At 40.2% G+C, this 17894-nt stretch overlaps 2 protein-coding genes across 3 annotated transcripts; both read right to left on the reverse strand.

The window, feature by feature from the left end:
* Positions 1 to 218: 218 nt before the first annotated feature.
* cnot3a (CCR4-NOT transcription complex, subunit 3a) lies at positions 219 to 11861 on the reverse strand. Of its 2 annotated transcripts, XM_079240439.1 has the most exons (18): positions 11730 to 11861; positions 11014 to 11084; positions 10753 to 10820; positions 10589 to 10663; positions 10387 to 10476; positions 9628 to 9756; positions 9276 to 9371; positions 8945 to 9164; positions 8716 to 8849; positions 8441 to 8497; positions 7229 to 8150; positions 7035 to 7140; positions 6809 to 6950; positions 5535 to 5643; positions 2937 to 3135; positions 1934 to 2066; positions 1707 to 1832; positions 219 to 1593 (listed from the first exon to the last, which is right to left on the reverse strand). In XM_079240439.1, exons 2-18 carry the CDS (start codon positions 11036 to 11038, stop codon positions 1495 to 1497), a joined length of 2730 nt encoding a protein of 909 aa, XP_079096565.1. In that variant the 5' UTR covers positions 11039 to 11084; positions 11730 to 11861; the 3' UTR covers positions 219 to 1494. The 2 variants fall into 2 exon arrangements, with proteins under 2 accessions (XP_079096565.1, XP_079096566.1); XM_079240440.1 differs by lacking the exon at positions 8441 to 8497.
* A 636-nt stretch (positions 11862 to 12497) lies between these two features.
* On the reverse strand, positions 12498 to 17868 carry tfpt (TCF3 (E2A) fusion partner). Its single transcript, XM_079240938.1, has 6 exons — positions 17387 to 17868; positions 15808 to 15930; positions 15420 to 15490; positions 15270 to 15339; positions 12969 to 13121; positions 12498 to 12808 (listed from the first exon to the last, which is right to left on the reverse strand). Exons 1-6 carry the CDS (start codon positions 17486 to 17488, stop codon positions 12734 to 12736), a joined length of 594 nt encoding a protein of 197 aa, XP_079097064.1. The 5' UTR covers positions 17489 to 17868; the 3' UTR covers positions 12498 to 12733.
* Positions 17869 to 17894: the final 26 nt, after the last annotated feature.

The raw sequence follows: 17894 nt of genomic DNA on the forward strand, positions 1-17894 counted from the left end.
AGTCCTTTTTATAACCCCATTTTGACATCTCCCATGCAGAACTCAGAAGAAAAAAAGTTGTAAATATGCCTTGAAATTCACATTTAGCAATTTCTTAGCTGACCATCCCTTTCTGAAACCCTTAAAACCCTAAAAATATAATCTATAAAAGGCAGATCTCACAACTTTGCTGTTTCCCTTTCCCCATCATCCCCCCCCCCCTCCAAAGAAGCCTGAAAACTAATCACACAATGTAAACTGCAAGACAGATTTGTAGTTTTCATGGTTGTTTTAAAAAAGTTTAAAATCCTGCCTGATTAGCCTGCCACAAACACTGAACCCACAATATCCAGGTCAACTTTTACATTTCCTACTTACCCCTCAAGTTGGAGCTACTGCCATAATTTTCAGGTTTTCTGCTTACATGTAGCTTAAACTGTTGCATTGGTGCACATTCACTTAAAGGTTCTCATAAGTAACAGCTGGTAAATTAACACAGTGGATTTCAGGATAACAGAAAAAGGTGGGACATTGGCCCAACCAAACCCGGATTTATTATGCAATCTGTATTCTGCATATAATGAAAAGGTGAACTGGGTAAAGCTACATTCATTAGACTAGTTGGCTGATTTGAGGATGATGAGAATTCCTTAATGGTACAGGAGTCAAACACCAAGTAGATTAATATTGCAAATCCTAATAAGATTTAGAAGTTTATTAAGTAGTCTCAAACATAAAGGCGCAATAATATATTTGACAGGTTAACTTAAAAACATTTTATTTGTAAAGAGAGGGAGTCAGAGACCAGTTCAATTGCATAGCAATTTAATCCATGTCCAATAAGGACTCTTTCCCTGTCACAGGGAGAGGCCCTGTGGTCACTCTCAATCACGGTTTTAATTGACCAAGACAATATCAATAAAACTATTGATAACCGCTCACTATCTTCAATAGTGACCATATTAAACAGGCATTGTAGGATCTTAAAAGAAGCCGTTCCTACACACCATGACTAAATGTCCACTGTACGTCCCCATTCTAAACCACCAAATTACAGTAAATACAAGATGGGCAGCTTAACAACCAAATCCAAGGTTTGTTTTGTGTCAAGTCAAAGGCTTCCAGGCTCATGTTGGGTAGGTGATACAGAGAATCAAGTTTAAATGAAAAAATAAAAGGGGGGAAAAAAGAGAGAAACATGCATGGGGTAGGCTTTCCTAATGCCACATACTGAGTGTGCACACAGACAGGCACAAACGCAGATCTCCAACGAGAGACCTCCCAGCTCGTGCAACGCAGTGCATTTGATCAGACCCACGGGGTGTTTTCGTCAAAAGCAAAGCTCTACACGAGGAGCAAGGGCTTCACATCGAGATGCAGCCTATACAGACACCAGTCTCCTTTACAGGAGGGTTTCTACTACACATCACAATCTCTATCCACAGTTTGGAGTTCAGTCTCGGAATGTCAACAGCAGCACATTTTTGTCTTTGTCCTTTTGCGTCCCTCTGTACGTCACTGAAGGTCTCGGTCTTCGAGGTACCTGTACTCGAAGGTGAACCCCTCCTTCTTCCGCTGGCCCCATTTCTCATAGTCAAAGTAAATGTAAGTGCCCTGTCGGGACAGCAGGGTGAAAAGCACCATTAACAAAGAGAACAGCATTAGCACTAGTTAACCACAAGTCTCAGGTTTCAGTGTTGACAGAAATCCATGTGGAGAAGCTGTACCTGCTCAAACTCATCAGTGATAGTCTTGGGCTCTTCGTGCCTCTGGAACCACATCATGTACTTGGTGTGAAACCTCCATGACTGTTTCTTCAGAGCCTTAGCAGATAGATACTGAGCTTTGGTGCCCTAGGAGAGCAACGAAGACACCATTAACTTATCAGTTGTAATAAAAGAAGAGAAAATGAAGAAAGAGAAACTAGAAATGGTTCATTTGACAGTGTGATTACCTCCAGGTAGTAAAAGATGAAGAAGAGAGTTTCTGTGGACAGTCTCTGGTAGAACTCTATGGAGTCAGAGTGGTGTGGCGGTACCTGATGGTGGTAGGGCAAGGTGGGACATGGATTCCTCATCAGGTATTGCCTTTAGGAAAGAAACACAATCACATCAAGAAAAATAGATTTACTGAAGTGTCATCTTAATGATAACGAATGAAAATATCAGCCAGTGACATGATGCAAAACTGACAAGTTTTCAAAGTGGGATAAGCTATACAGAGAAAAAGAAGAACAGCTTGTTGTATTACAGCTGGGAAAATGCACACTGTATCTGCCTGTTATTGCTTTTAACAGATTGCATCTTATTTAGACTAAAATCTTGGTCAAACCTGATGGAGAAAAGATAAAGATGGGACAGGAAAGAGAGAATGGACTTCACTGGGATAAATCAAAACACAATGCCAAGGAGCATGGTAAACACAGAACCAAGCCCTGGACCTCCACCATCATCTTGCACACTGTAAAATGCATTTTGGACTAAAAGGATTAACATTTCTTGACTTTAAAAGCCACAAATTAAAGAAACCTTGTAAAGTGTTTTGCTGTTGTGTCAATTAATTAACTAACAATCCCAAACAAGACACAAACAGCCTTTTCTTTTATTTACAAAACTTCCCAAATATTTGGCCACATGTTCCGTTTATTGATACACGGGAAGTGGGTTTGCTATCAGATTTGGGAGGTAATATATACAGAGTCCCAGGCAGGTTTACTAAACAACAACACGTTTGACCACATCTATGTTTTATAAACAGTTTAAATTGTTGCACATGGTCAAATCCAAATTTGTTTACGGTATCACGCTGACACAAACAACAAGAAATGTATGTAACAAGTTATTGTAATCAGAGTTAAACTGTGATGCACCATCACTTTTTTCTTTTACTTTTTGGACAAGCCATAAAAAACATCCAATGTTTGTAACTGCTAACTATGAAAACTGTGATGCCCTCACCTGATCCTCTCAGAGTCAGAAGGATGTGGCATGTGAGTCCATGCAGACTCTTGCATGGCCTGCTGGTACAGCTGGTCTTTTGGGAGAGGGGTTGGACCAAGCGGACAGACTCCGAGTGAAGGGGGTATGCTGACCTCTGACACGGACGGCTGAGGGGCGGCAGGTGTGCCAGGTGCTGCTGATGAACTAGAGAAGATATCTGCAGGATAAAGAAAGAGTGTAGAAGTTGTAGAAAGATGCTCAATCATGACTGCTACACTCCCACTTTAACCTCTGATTTATAAATCGGTTAATATTTCATAAAATGACAAAAATCACACAATCATTTTGATATACTGCTTATGAGCAGCCTAATTTACTTTTTATTCAAAACCAAACAAGGACATCCCCCAAAAATAGATCCCATATATTCTAAGTGAAATGAAGTATAATCCTCACACAAAAATGTGTACTAACAGCAGAGCATTGTGTGTGAAAATGTGTGTTCATACCAATTATAATACTAATAATAATTATAATGATAATAATGATGATAATAATTATCTGCCACGTATTCGGGGTCAGTTGTCTACGGAGCATAGTCCAGACATCCCATCCCCAGCTACATTTATTAGCTCATCTCAGGGGATCCCGAGACATTCCTAGGCCAGCTGAGAGATGTAATCCCTCCAGCGTGTTCTGTGTTTTCTTTGGGGTCTCCTCCCTGAGGGATGCTCCCAGAACACCTCACCAGGGAGGCGTCTAGGAGGCATTCTGACCAGATGACCGAGCCATCTCATCTAGTTCTGCTGGATGTTGAGGAGCAGCGATCCTATCTCTAAGGGAGAGCCCAGCCACCCTGCAGAGAAAACTCATTCAGGTGAGAGTAGGTACCGGTATGTAGATCGATTGGTAAATCGAGAGCTTTGTCCTTCTCTGCTCCTTCTTCACCACGGTAGACTGATGCAGAGTCCACATTATTGCAGACACCACACGGATCCACCTGTCACAGTCTCACACTTCATCCTTCCCTCACTTGTGAACGAGACCCCAAGATACTTAAACTCCTCTACTAGGGGAAGGACCTCACTCCCAACGCAGAGAGGACACTGTCTGCATCCTTTTCCAGCTGAGGACCACGGTCTCGGATTTGGAGGTGCCGTTTCTCAGACACTGGTAATACAAAGGGGTCTGGTGCCGTACACTCCCTGGGCACCCCTCACTGGGGGGGACTGTCCTCTCCAAGTCCACAAAGCACATGTAGACTGGTTGGGCAAACTCCCATGCCCCCTCTAGGACACTGAGAGGGGTGTAGAGCTGGTTCAAGACCGGGACAAAAAAAAAAAAAAAAAAAGAAAGAACACACTGCCCCTCCTCAACCCGAGGCTTGACTATCTGACGGACCCTCCAGTCAAAGACCCCAGAATATACCTTACCAGAAGGAAAGTCAAACTAAAACATGACTCAGAAAGAAAGGAGAATGGCAACCATCCAACATTCCGTGTTCTTCGTTATTCCTCCTTGGACATTCACTGAACAGTGCTTCTTGACGTAACTTTTAACAAAGATTCATGAAGCAAAAAGAAAATCTGTTGCTCTAAACAAACAGCCTCTGCTGCTTTGTTTTCACGTCAGGTTGCATGGGAAGTGTTTTTGTTTTTAAACCATTCAACAAACTGCAGAGTCAAGCTCCACCCTTTCAGGCTGAATTAGTTAGATTGGTACGCCAACAAAAGGGGGACAAAAATGCAGGATGGTACACGTCCCAGTTTTCATGTGAGGAAGTGCAAAAAAATGTGACCCAATCCACACCTGTCGGTGGAAACGAGCCTTTAAGGAATTCTGGGCGGTCATCCACCATGGAGCTTTTTAGCCATCTCAGCGACCTCAGTCCTGCATATAGGAGAACACAACCCTGAGTTCCCTAGCGCTGCTTCCTCGTCAGAAGATAAGTTGGTGGGATTGAGGAGGTCTTGAGAAAACTTCCTCCTCTGACTCACAACACCTTGAGAGGAGGTCAGCATTTCCCCATCACCACTGGAGCACTGCCTCTCCCTCCTGGACTGCCGTATGGTGGACCAGAATCTCCTTCAAACCATTCGGAAGTCTCTCTGTGGTCTGCCCAAACCTGAGTTTTTGCCACAGCGACTGGAGCATCGTCCACTCAGACTTAAGGTCCCCTGCTGGAGGTGGGAGTAGAAGCTCTCTCTGACAGGGGACTTGGCCAGATGTTTCCAGCGGACCTTCACATGTTTGGGTCCGCCAGATCTGACTGGCATCCTACCTCACCATCTGAGTCAACTCATCACTAGGTAGTAGCTGCTCCTCTCTTCACTCGAGTGTCGAAGAGATGCTGCCACAAGTCCGGTGACACAACTACCAAGTCGATCATCAAACTGTGGCCTAGGTGTCCTGGTGCCAAGTGCACATGTGAACACACTCATGCTTGAACATGGTGTTTGTTATTGACAATCTGTGATGAGCACATAAGTCCAATAACAAAACTGCTAGGATTCAGATCAGGGGGCATTCCTCCAATTGTCCACATGAGCACTGATGTCCCCTGGCATAATAATAATAATAATAATAATAATAATAATAATAATAATAATGTCTGACCGTTCCGATTTCTGTCGGACAGATGCAGGTTGGAAATCTCTCCATCCAGGCCTGATCCAAGCGCTGCTCTCTCAGCCATTGCCTTCAGAGAACTGAGAGGCTCAGGAGCCTGAGGAGAGTACAAGGAGTTGTTGAGAACACATTGTGATTAATGAAGAAAAATAAAATGGCAAAACAAGCAAATCTAGTTATCATTTAAAAGAGGAAGGATGATCTGCAAGATAATGCTAGAGAAGAAAATGACCAAAGTTAAATGAAAAACTACTCGCAAAACATGTTATCTGTGAAGTTGTACGTCAAATATTTCCCTCTATAAAGTATGCACCCACAGACAGTCTCAGTGATTAATGACCTATAGTTGAAAGTCCCCATAATAAATTCTAAATAATCTAAAATCAGTTCATTGGGGTGAGATGTTTTCTTGCTTGTTAAAGTGTTAACCAATTTATCCTGGATTTATATTTTTACTGTGCTGCATTTTGTGTTTTCAGGGAAGGGAACGAGACTCGTGTTATGCTTCTTTCAAAAACATCCTGATATGACCATATTTCTATCTTGATGCACTGTTGCATAAGAGTAGGCCTCACACTTATGCAACAGTGTTTAAGTGTAAGAGGTATAAATGCAGTGAGAAGCTGAGGTTTGTAGGCAGTTCAGGATATTTTAATAAATCTGTTTACAGTTGAGCATATCAAAACACTCAAATACTCTGCCACAGCAAAGTACCTGCGAAACAACGCACACCAGAGATCAGTAATCATTTTTAAAAAGTCTAGTGAACCCTCTGGCCTCAGTTGCCAGGAAAGGTACTGGTTTAACTACTTTTTAAAACCGCTTCCATTTCAAAAGCCAAGTTAAAGATTTTTTTGTATTGTGTTGTCTTGCTCACTGTCGTTTGCTGGGTCTGAGCCTTTGTTCTGGAAATCTATGTCACCTGCAGTTTTTCTGTTGTGACGAGTCAAAAGCTTTGCTGCAGGAAAAAAAAAGTTTGCCCTCAACCTCCGCTGAAAAAAAATCACTGAATCATACAATGACTTTTAGCGATGACCAAAGGTTTGATCCTCTCATTATCCGACTTCTGAATAGTGGCCGAACTGTAACACAGTTTTATAACGTGAATATAAATGAGAGGTGTGGGGGCAGAGTGAAGCATTACAACAAATGTCATGACTGAATGATTACTGGGCAAAACCTCTTATTCACGCTCTCAACCGGTGTTGACTCCTCTCAGATATAAACCTTATACCAAAATCAAATCACATGATTTCGCTCACCTTCAGGCCCTCAGATGCCTGTGTATAGGAATGGGGTCCGTTGAGAAGACTACCTCCACCAGGCGTGCTGTCTGAAAATGAGGGGGACGGAGAGCTGGGGGGCAGGGTGATGGAGCTGATTAAGCTGGGACCATTGTCCATCCTGTCCCACGTTTTATGGAAATGACAGACTCGTTAACCAGCATGAAAAAATTTCAGGACTCAAACTGGAGAAGAAACAACTTACGGTTGACTGGTTGAAGAACTGAGAGATGAAGGTTGGCTGCTTTGCGACTGGCTCGGTGTGCTTAGCGCAGATTCTGTGGAGCTCTCTGCCACTACAGCACTGTAACCTGAAAGCAAGTAAAGGAGAGGATGGATGATGCCTTCATAGAAACCCAGAGTAAATGGCCACACAGGGACAAACAGATGTTGACCTACTTGTGCTTCCATTTTGCTTCAGTCCACTTGGTGGTCTTGCAGGAGCAGCGTTCACTACTCCTCCAACCACACCAACATTTCCTCCATTGCTTCCCATCATGCCAACTACTCCTGGGGTGGCGCTTACAGAACTTGGTGGTACCTGAGAGGTACCAGGAGCCACACTCTGTCCAGGAATCAGACTCAAAATACTCCCACTTAGAGAGCTGTGGGCTGGACTGGAACCGAGTAAACCAAGCCCCGTTCCTGCCCCATTGGTGGTGACTCCACTGGAGCCAGAGGTGGGGATGGAAGTGCTGTTCTCTACCGAAATGCTGGACTGAGTGGTGCTGCTCAGACCCAAGCCTCCTGATGCTGCTGCCTGAGCATAAGGGGCAGGTGTGGACCCTGAAATGAGGCTTGACATTGTATTCAAAGGAGTGGGGTGGCTACCCAAGCCTAAATTTGGCATTTGGTTGGCAGTGCTGGTCCCTATCATGCCACCTTTTCTTAAATCCAGCCCCAGTCCAAGTCCCAAACTGGATGTCGAAGAGGGTCCAGATGTGGGCTGAGACTGAGAGTTGGGAGCTGATGAATTAGGTGTGTTGGATGTAGGAAGAGAGGGGACAGTGGAAGTTGGGAGAAGAGGGTTGCTTGGTGGGCTTGGGGTGTTGTTTGAAGGGACAGAAGGTTTTGCCTGAGGTGGCTGCTGCTGCGACTGGGTTGATGGTTGAGATTGTTGCTGCTGCTGCTGTGTTGATTGATGCTGATGTTGTTGCACCGCACTGCTGAAGCTTCCTATAAGACTACTGCTCGTGGGCACTGCGGGAATGCCACCAACAACACTCGCCATGGACACGAGGGAGGAGGATGAAGATGACCCGGAGGTGGTGGAAGAAGAAAAGGAAGATAGTAACGATGGGGTACCATTCTTCACAGGCGACTGAAAATGAAAGCATCAGAGAGAAACGTCTCAATTCAAACTGTTTAGAGAGCAGCTGCTAAAATATGAGGAGCAAAGTTTATTTTGATTTATGAAGGCCCATATATACAAGAAATGGCACATACTAAATCAGAAGTCTCCAACCAAGGTCCCAAAGGAAAAGAAAATTATTCACTTCAGTGCCTGAGAAGTCAAAAACCCTCAGCCACGTTGAGTCTCCAGGACCAAGGGTGAAGAGTGCTGGACTACACTGTTCAGCTACCGACACAGCACAGATGAGAACTTCTCACCTGACTAACTTCACTGTCTGTCGACCGTCCCCTTTTCTTATCGTCCTCTGAGTTCTCCTATAGGAGGAGATACCTTGATATGACAATCCACTTTTGAAATGTTGAATTAGCATATTAGCCGGTGGATTATAGCAAAACAGGACTTGTAGTGGGTTAAACTAAATGCATGGTTAAGAGAGGGATATGTTCAACATTGTGTCAGGATGAATGTTTTATACCCAGAATCGCTTTGCCACAAAGTCATCAGTTTTCATGATACAAAGAGAAAAACTTACAGCAGTGCAAGTGGCTGGGGAAGGAGGGATAGGTGAAGACGACGTGGTAGAGGTGGGAGTGCTGCTGGAGTGGAGATACACATCATCTTCCACGTTGCCCTGACCTGATGGAGAAGTTGCAACTAACGCTGCAGCTACAACAGAAACACAGAAGACGTTTGTCAGATGTCATCATTATGGTGTGTGTCAGAAGAAACAAAAAGGCTCATCCAGACATATCTATACTCACGGATGTCTTCCAAGTCTAAGTCATCATACAGGAACTCGTTCTCTTCAAAGTCTGGGTCTTGGGAGGAATCAATGTAATACTCAACATCATCTTTGATCTTTTGTATTGAATCTACTGGCACAGAGTCGTTGTCCAGCATTCTTAAAATGGTCTCCAACATGCGAATGTGGAATCTATGCCTCTCGATCAACCGCTTGAGCTCATCAATACGATCTTGCTTCTACATCACAAATTGAATACAAGCACAAGGTATAAGCACATGTTTGTTAGACTTTATTGGCTACAAAAAGTCATGACTGCAGGATGAAAGGAATGAATAAGAAAGACTTACCTCTTTATCGCCCTTCTTTTTTCGTGTCTGGACTGAGAGAGACTCCACTTCACTTTCAAACTGATCCACTTGCATATTTAGAGTGTCTATTGTATTCTGAAGATGAGGAGTAGAGCAGAGGTAAAGAGAGAGTTAAAAAGATGTATTCAAGACACAAACGTTTTTGAAACCACTTGTTTTTTTCTCCTTCTGTTTTCAAATAAGCTAGTAATAAAAAAAATAATTTAAGCTCAGCGTCGAAAAAAGTACAGAACAAGTCCAAAGTTTTGACAAACATTCCCATGAAGTCCAGTGGGACAGTGTGTCCAAACATTTGAGTCACAGTTTAAGTAGAAAATAGTAGATGCTTTACTGTGAGCCACTGTCCCGTTTCCTCTTTTTCCCTCTGAGCTGGATCCACCTTCTGAGCGAGCCCCAATCCTTCTTTCGAGTAGGCTTTTGTTTTAGTTTCACGTTCCACCACTTTGAACCGCTCCATTTGCTGAAGAAAGAAAGATTGCATGGACCTTGTTCACATTCAAGATATATTATAATATCCGTGTTATAGATATGGCTGAGTGTCTACGAAGCATTTTTTTTCTAAAAACTTCAGTCGTTTATCAACTATTCCACATGAAGAGCATGTGTATGTCACCACCTAATCAACAAGTACTATGCTCATGGTCTTCCTCAGAGCTGCCTACTCCCTCTGATGAGCCAGAGCCATTTCTAATTTAAAATTTGAACTTTTCAGAGAGGCACTGGTGTCACTTTCTATCACACATTTCAAAACAGTCAATCATAAATGGTTAACATCTTGAGCTGATAATCAAGAAAATACAAGAGGAGCTATTAAGATGTGTATGTATATCCTAAATTGTAACCATGTGATATTTTGGACATAAATGATCAAAATGACAGAAAAGGTAGGCTGTTGGAAGGGGTCAACACTAAATTTTGCTGGTGAGTATGACGGTCCTTAAGCTTGTCGTCAACTGTGTTTTTAAATTCTCACGTGGGTGAGAGCATTTAATTTTTAATAAGGCAGTGTCAGATGGCTGTTAAGAAATAAAAGGAAACCAACAAATACCAAACTCTTAAAAAAATGGTTGAAAAAATCAATGTGTCATACCGTTTCTATAAGTTTGCGGTTCTCAACTAGCTGCCTTTTGTCTTTGATCTCGTTTGAAGCCACCCATGTTTTTATTTGATCTCTCAATCGCTGGAAAAACACACAAGGTTATAACATAAAAAAAAAAACACATTCTACTTAAATTACAATGACTATATCAAGACTTTTCAACAATGAAAATATGTCTGTGAACTTTTCTTACTTGTAGTTTTTTAATCTCTTTCTTGAGGTCAGCCTCATATTTTTCCTTCTGGTTTGCATTGGCTGCATTGTGGAGCTGAAATGTAGACAATGCACATTTTTCTGCTTCAGTTACAATAACAGCAAATGCCCATAAAACCTTACCTTTATGCAGGGGTCTCTTACCTTCTGCCAAATATCTTCAAACTGTTCCACACCTTCCGCTACTTTTTTCAAACATCTGTCGATCTCACCTGCATACATGTGTAAAAAAAAAATAAATATTTTTTTTTACAAATTCATGCAACTCTAAAACGTCCAGAACTTCTGACAAAAACAATGACATAGTTGGTAAGTGAACTGTGGGGCAGTCGGGCTGCACCATCCCGAGCAGGACAGCGTGACTGATCCTGAACAACACTGAACAGTTGCAACTAACAGCATTACCTTGAAGTTTTCTCTTGTCAGCCATGGCTCTGACTACGACGATGTCCACATTCCGTCTGTCACAACGTTAACTATGTAGGAAAGGTAAAAACATGTCATTTAATAAAATAAAGAAAAAGAAAAATCCCTCCAACAGGGGAATCGGTACATCCGTTTGCAGCAAGTGAAACTGACGTGAACTCCTTCTAGCTGGCCGATTGACATTAGCTGTAGAAATAATGTAGCTCCTGCACAATTCAAGCACTTTCATCAAAATGTTAAGTGTGATCGCCGGTCTTCAATCATATTTCGTTTACGTCAATAAACTCCAGAACAAACTCTCAAATATCACAAATATGACTGATATAGTTCACAGCTAACGCTGACCAGCTAACAAGCTAACATTAATGCTAGCGAGATGCCTAGCTCGTCCACTTCGGTTACAAACTCGCCCGTCTCAGAACAGCTGTCCGGGATTATGTTTGTATCAATATTCATGCATCTTGGCTCTGAGGTCCTGCACACCAGGTATAACTGGGTTTGCATTGTGAAAGGCATAATGTAATAGAATCCGTCCAAATCGTCATATACTAGCTAACACAGCTAAATGCCTGGCTAGCAGATGCATAAAATGCTAGTTAGCAGCTTAGCTTGCCAGCTAGCCCAATTTTTAAAAAAAAAAAAGGGAAACTGGGTCAAGAAAACAATCTAGATTTATACTTGTGTACGACATTTACCTAGGTTATGGAATTTCGTTTATCTTTTTTCAAATACAGCAAAAACCTATTCCAGAAAGTCTTCTTTACTTCCAAATTATGATTTCTTTTCGACAAGCTCGCTCACTGTAATGTAGCTGAAGATGGACGGTAGCTAAAATCGCACCTCCGCGTTTAGGCCCCGCCCTAAATCTTTTCTAAGCGATTTGACTGGATAGAGGTCATGCCTGTCACTGCGAGATCTAGTACAGAACACCCATTGGCTCACTAGTCAGACGACATATGATCGACACAAAGCCACTTTTCTCCTAGCTTTTACGAATCGTTATATATTTATCAACTTCTACTTATATATCCACCAAGAATTTATATGTAACTATGACAGGTGCCCACATACATGCAACTTGAGTCCAGAAATTAATTATCATTTTGCCTGAAATTTGTAGTATGTTTATATGAGCAGTTATGTGGAAACAATATAATAATAATAATAATAATAATAATAATAATAATAATAATAATAAAAAGTTGTGATTAACATCTTGCGCATTTATCTATACATATGGATGAAGATGTTTTAAAAGAAATATTAAAATAAAAATAGATGGTGCTAAAAGCAAAGTGTATTGTATAAATATCTATAATAGCATAACATTCTTGAGCTAAATAATTAAGCCATTAATAATCACAATTTATTTAGTTTTTGTTTGAAATTTTCATTTTTCAGGAGAATTACTATTTTAACTAGGTTGTACCATTTTTTTGTACACAAAGTCTGATTGTGTGTGTTCCTAAACTATGGCTACAAAATATCAATACACAAAACGTATGCAAAAAAACTTTATATATGTATGAAGTGAAGCTGATTGACCTTACATGAATACAATTGGTTTACTCTCTTCAAGGAAAAACTCCAAATAGTGTAAAGCCTGACTTGGAAAAGGAAGCATCATTTATAGAACAGCTGGGGTAAAAGGCTCCTCATATTATCATAATTATGATCATGATCATCTGGAGGGAACTGGCTAGTGAGACAGAGAGGTTGGGCTGGGTATTTCCCCAAACTGAGTCTCTGCCAACACCGACATGTCCGGTTCAATCTGAGAAAAAGAAGCAAAATTACAATTAAAAGACATCAATTTAGTCTACGCTATCACATGTTTAAACAATTTTTACGTTTTCAATGGAAACCAGCCATTGGAGTACATTAGAGTTGCACATTCATGAACAACAGCAAACCATCTAGAGTGTTTCGCTTACCTGTTGATCTTTGTCCTTTTCTTGCCGAGCAAGTCTGTGCCTCTTCTTTTTTGGCCCACCACCCTGATGCAATGCTGCTGAAGAACCAGTCACACCATTGAGTTTTTCATCCTCAACTCCAGCAGCAGGATCTATGTGGGCTCCAGACTCCTCCTGGAACAGGCGCCGGAGAATGTTTTTAAATGTGGTAACATCCAGCAAGCGTAATTACTCTTACTCATACATCGCACGAGTACACACACACAACTTGTTTTAAAGCCCTCTGCAGTGCTTTCAAAGTTGGTCAACTCAAGTGAGTCATACTCAGAGGCAGATACATAAACTACAGTCATACTGAAATCTTCACCTCAAAGAAATTTTGAATAGAGTGATAGATATCTCTTCATGGACTTGGTTTATAGACATGCATTCTCCACAACTCTTTATTTTCAGGATTCTATCAATCATTTCACTCTGGTGATGCATCACTGGTGATACATCAGTTTATTGCATGAAATAAAGATAAATACTTGTGTTATACTCAATACCTTTTCAAATTAAAAATCTTACATTAGGAATTTATATCTTTCATGGTGTTTTAGTAGATATATTTAATAGAACTGACTCCTGAAACCAATGAAATCTCTTTAAAATGAATACGCATATATTTTGGACCTTTGAGAAGTTTGATTTAACACCTCCTTACGTAGTCTTGTAATTATTTTTAAATATACTTATTCATTCATTATCTTAACCGCTTAATCCAATGAAGGGTTGCGGGGAGCTGGAGCCGATCCTAGTAGTCTTTGGGCGAAAGGCATGGTACACTCTGGACAGCTTGCAGGGCCACAAAGAGATAAACAACCACTCACGCTCACACTCACTCCTAAGGGCAATTTAGAGTAACCAATTAACCTAACATGCATGTCTTTGGACAGTTGGAGGAAGCCGGAGTACCCGGAGAGAACCCACGCATACACGGGGAGAACATGCAAACTCCACACAGAAAGGCCACTGACCAAATCTCGCCCCAGCCAAGGATCAAACCATCGACCTTCTTGCTGCGAGGCCACAGTGCTAACCACTATTCCACCTTGCAGCTAAAATACTTGTGTTTTTTTAAAAGAATATATTTTTGTTTGCTTGGGTTTAATTGAAGAGTATCTACTTTGTAGATTTTTTGGATTCTTTGAACTATATACTGAAAAGAAGTAAATTATAAAAGTAATATATTAATCATTATATTAAAGACTTGTGTTCAGGAGGTCCAATTACTTCTGTTTTTTATGTAATGTCTTACCACTTGTATTTTTTGTCAGATACATTTTTATTGTGTTTTGTAAATGGCTTGATTTAAAAAGAAGCTACAGGGAATCGCTTAATGTGCTTTTATTGATGTAATGTACTAAATTTGTAAGAAATATATTAACAAGGGAGACCTGCCAGTTGGCCAAGGAAGCCTAAAAGACAAGGTTCATTGTCTTTGAGGAATCAAACTGGTATAATGTCACCTAAATTGTGTTTGGGTATTTTCCCCTTTTGTAAATACTGAATGAACTATAAAAGTGTCTTTGTTTATCAAATACATTTTCCAGCTGATAGCAATTCTGTATTTTTCATCTCAACCACTTAACAAGTTAATTAAATGCTTAACTAAAAGTGATTATTATAACTTTATATAATAGTTACAAAAATATGATAAATAAATATAATAGTGCAAACAATAATAATAAAATGCCTTTATATTTTGGATGAATGGTGGAACCACTCTGAGCCCCTGAGCAAGGCGCTTCAACCCAAAACTGCTCACCCGGCAACGTAAACTGGCGGCCCACTGCTTCTAGAGCAATTAGGATGAGTAAAAGCAGCAAAAGATTTTCCAATTGGAATTAATAAAGTACTATTACTTCTTCTAATTTCTCTTATTTTATTTTTATTTTTTTTGTTGTTGTGATGTTCATAATAACCTCTGGATCCTAGTAGTGCAAATCTTAAACTGCAGTTACCAAAGGACGACAACCTCTTTTTTCTCACATTTTCAAAAGCTAAGCTCACAATATGGTACTATAGACATCATATGAAGTTAGAGGATTGTCGTAAAAAAGTAAATGAAGTGGAAATATAAAAATACATCAATCATTTTGCAGAAAAATCCTGAATTCAAATACAAAATTAATAAATAATATTTATGGGGTTTTTTTTTGGCTTTATGTATCTTTATCACTTTTTTTTTTATCTCTGCTTTTATTACAGCAATTTACAAGGGCTGATTTTTAAAAGTGTGAGAAAATTCCATCATATTCCCATCACTCTAATCCTTACCTCAAGCAATATAGTGAGCTGGGCATTTCTGTAATCATCCCCATGAGCATCTAAAGTTTTCATAAGAAACCTGTAAGATAAACACAGTGCTCAGATGAAATTTCAATGAAAAAAATGTACAACATTAGTTTTTTAATTAATGCTCAATACCGCCTTTCTTTTTTCAAGCGTCGTGTAATTCTTTGTACTTGATGAAGACGACCCAAAATCTTTTGGTTTATCTGAACACAGAAAATATATTCGATTACAGGCTGGTGAAGATGTGGAAATGTTTTCAGCTGAAATGATATTTTATAAACTTGGAATGTGAAACCTGGATAGAATAATCTGATATATGGTCTTTATAATAAAAAAAATGGCAAGGAGTAAAATGTATATAATAAATTGGTTTAAAGAGCTCTGTAAATAGAAATTGTGCCAGAAGTAAGCATCAGAATTCCACTTAATTACTGTAACTGTTATTCACATTTCACAGGAAATGCATCCAGGAAGCATCTGTAGTATGACTCTTTAACAGATTACACAGGACAATACACACCTGTTCAATTTCTTTACATCTCCTGCTCAGTGCAAGATATTTCCTTTTGTCTAGGGCTCTTCTTTCTTCATCTTCTTGTGCTGTGCTTTCAAGAGGTTCGTTGCCTCCTGCGTCCAGCTCAACCTAAAGGGCAAAACAAACAAAAAAACCTTTATTACTATATGCTGAACTTGACTGTTTTCCGATGAACAATCATCAGCAGAGAAAACTTTCTGTTTAACTTTTGTATAAAATAAGCATGAAAATATTACCATTAAAAAAAAGTCATGCATTCTGCATGGTACTGAAAAGATTATTTATGTATTATTACATAAGTTTGTATGTAAGAATTTACCCACCAACTTCTGAATATTTATCAGTCATCAGAGAGGCAAAGCCTGGAATGTAGCTGATCCAGGCCGAATTGAAGTGAAATAAAAGTGAGCGTGACGGCATCAAGACACAGTTTGCTAAGTTTACCTGCTATACATCTTCTTTCTTAGAACCTGATTTACTCAGGCCCAGATGACAGAGTGGAATAAATTGTCATCACAAGGCCTACTGTACCTTCTATAGTTTGTAAGCAAATTGCTACCTGCTGTGGCAGTTCAAGATGTAATCTGCCAGTGCAGTGAGTGCATCTGATGAATCCTCCAGGTGTGTTTCATAGGTGTTATTAACCCAGTGGCCGAAAAATAACTTGTTGTTAATTAAACTAATCATTGGAATAAATTGCAACTGTTGCAGTAAATTTGAAATATTATTAAAGACTGAATTCAATAAGTGAATCAGGGAGTCACAGGTGACTCAGAGTGATATTGTTGTGGTTGAGAGTACTGACCTGGCATGTGTGCAGTCTTCTGTGCCAATAGCATTGGAACTAGTGTTAGAAATAAATCTGTCTCGACTGTGACTTGTTCTTGGATGAAAAATAGCTATTTTTTTGGGATGAAAATGAACTAATATTTGAAACTGCAATCTTCATTGAAAGTGGCATTTTCTGCTGAATTTGGAGAAACCACTTATGGGTTGTGTTGAGCTATTTAAATAGATTTTCTTTGATTTGTTTATTGCAAAGAGCTGCTAGTTTGTACATTTTTAAACCTAATTTGCAGAGAGGTCTGAAGTGTTTGGTCATAGAGATTTACTTTCTTGCAATTTCTAGATGGACACTTTTCCAATACACAAACCAAATGAATGGCTCGTTACCAGGCCTCTGAAAAGCTGAAAGAAATGCCATTGAGTCATTTGATTCAAGCGTGTTGGAGATGGGATGCATCTAAAGCAGGGTTGAGCAACTCAGGTCTTCAAAGGCCACAGTCCTGCAAGTGTTGGGAGTTTCCCTATTGCAACACGTGATTCAAAACAATTGGCAATTAGCAGACCTGTGCAGAGTTTGACTTCAAAGTCTGCAAATTAAGTGTAACCAGTGTTAGGATGTGTTACAGCAGGGAAACTCCCAACACTTGCAGGGCTGAAGCCCTCGAGGACTAGAGTTGTCCACCCTGACCTATAGGTTATAGAGTAGTCGATCTTGAGGTTCAGACCTGATAACCCATGCTTTAAAGAATATTATAAATCAGAATGTAAACATTATTACCTCTCCTGGACCCAGCTCCACGCCACCAGGCTCCAACTCTGCCTCCAGGATGTGTCCTCCAAAAAGGGGGGGCAGAGCCAAGCCAGAGAAATCCTCCATCATCTAAAGAGAGATGCAATTCTGCGTCGCAATACAAACGCTTTAATCAAATAATTTTGGTGCGCTGACTAGTTAGGAAATTAAAAGTAAAGCGATTAACACTTAGTTCATATCTATGTTGATGTTCCAAAATTTCAATAGGTTTTACAGTGAATAGATTCACCATAAATGCAGTGGCAATACAGCAATTGCTTACATTTTTCAGTCAACAAACATTGATGTCAGCTGCGATGTTAAAGCACGACTAAAAACTGTTTTGTCATCAAAAGTCTCACTAGACCGCAAATAACTGCCGTTTATTCAGTAAGATGGATAAAGAGCTCTTGTAAACATAAATCTTGACATAAACGCAAACAGAATAGACCCCTGGATAGATAGCTTCCACTTGTGTTTACGTGCGACGGGCGCA

Source organism: Telmatherina bonti (assembly GCF_933228915.1).
Source record: "Telmatherina bonti genome assembly, chromosome: 5".
In the NCBI taxonomy this organism is placed as follows: Eukaryota; Metazoa; Chordata; class Actinopteri; order Atheriniformes; family Telmatherinidae; genus Telmatherina; species Telmatherina bonti.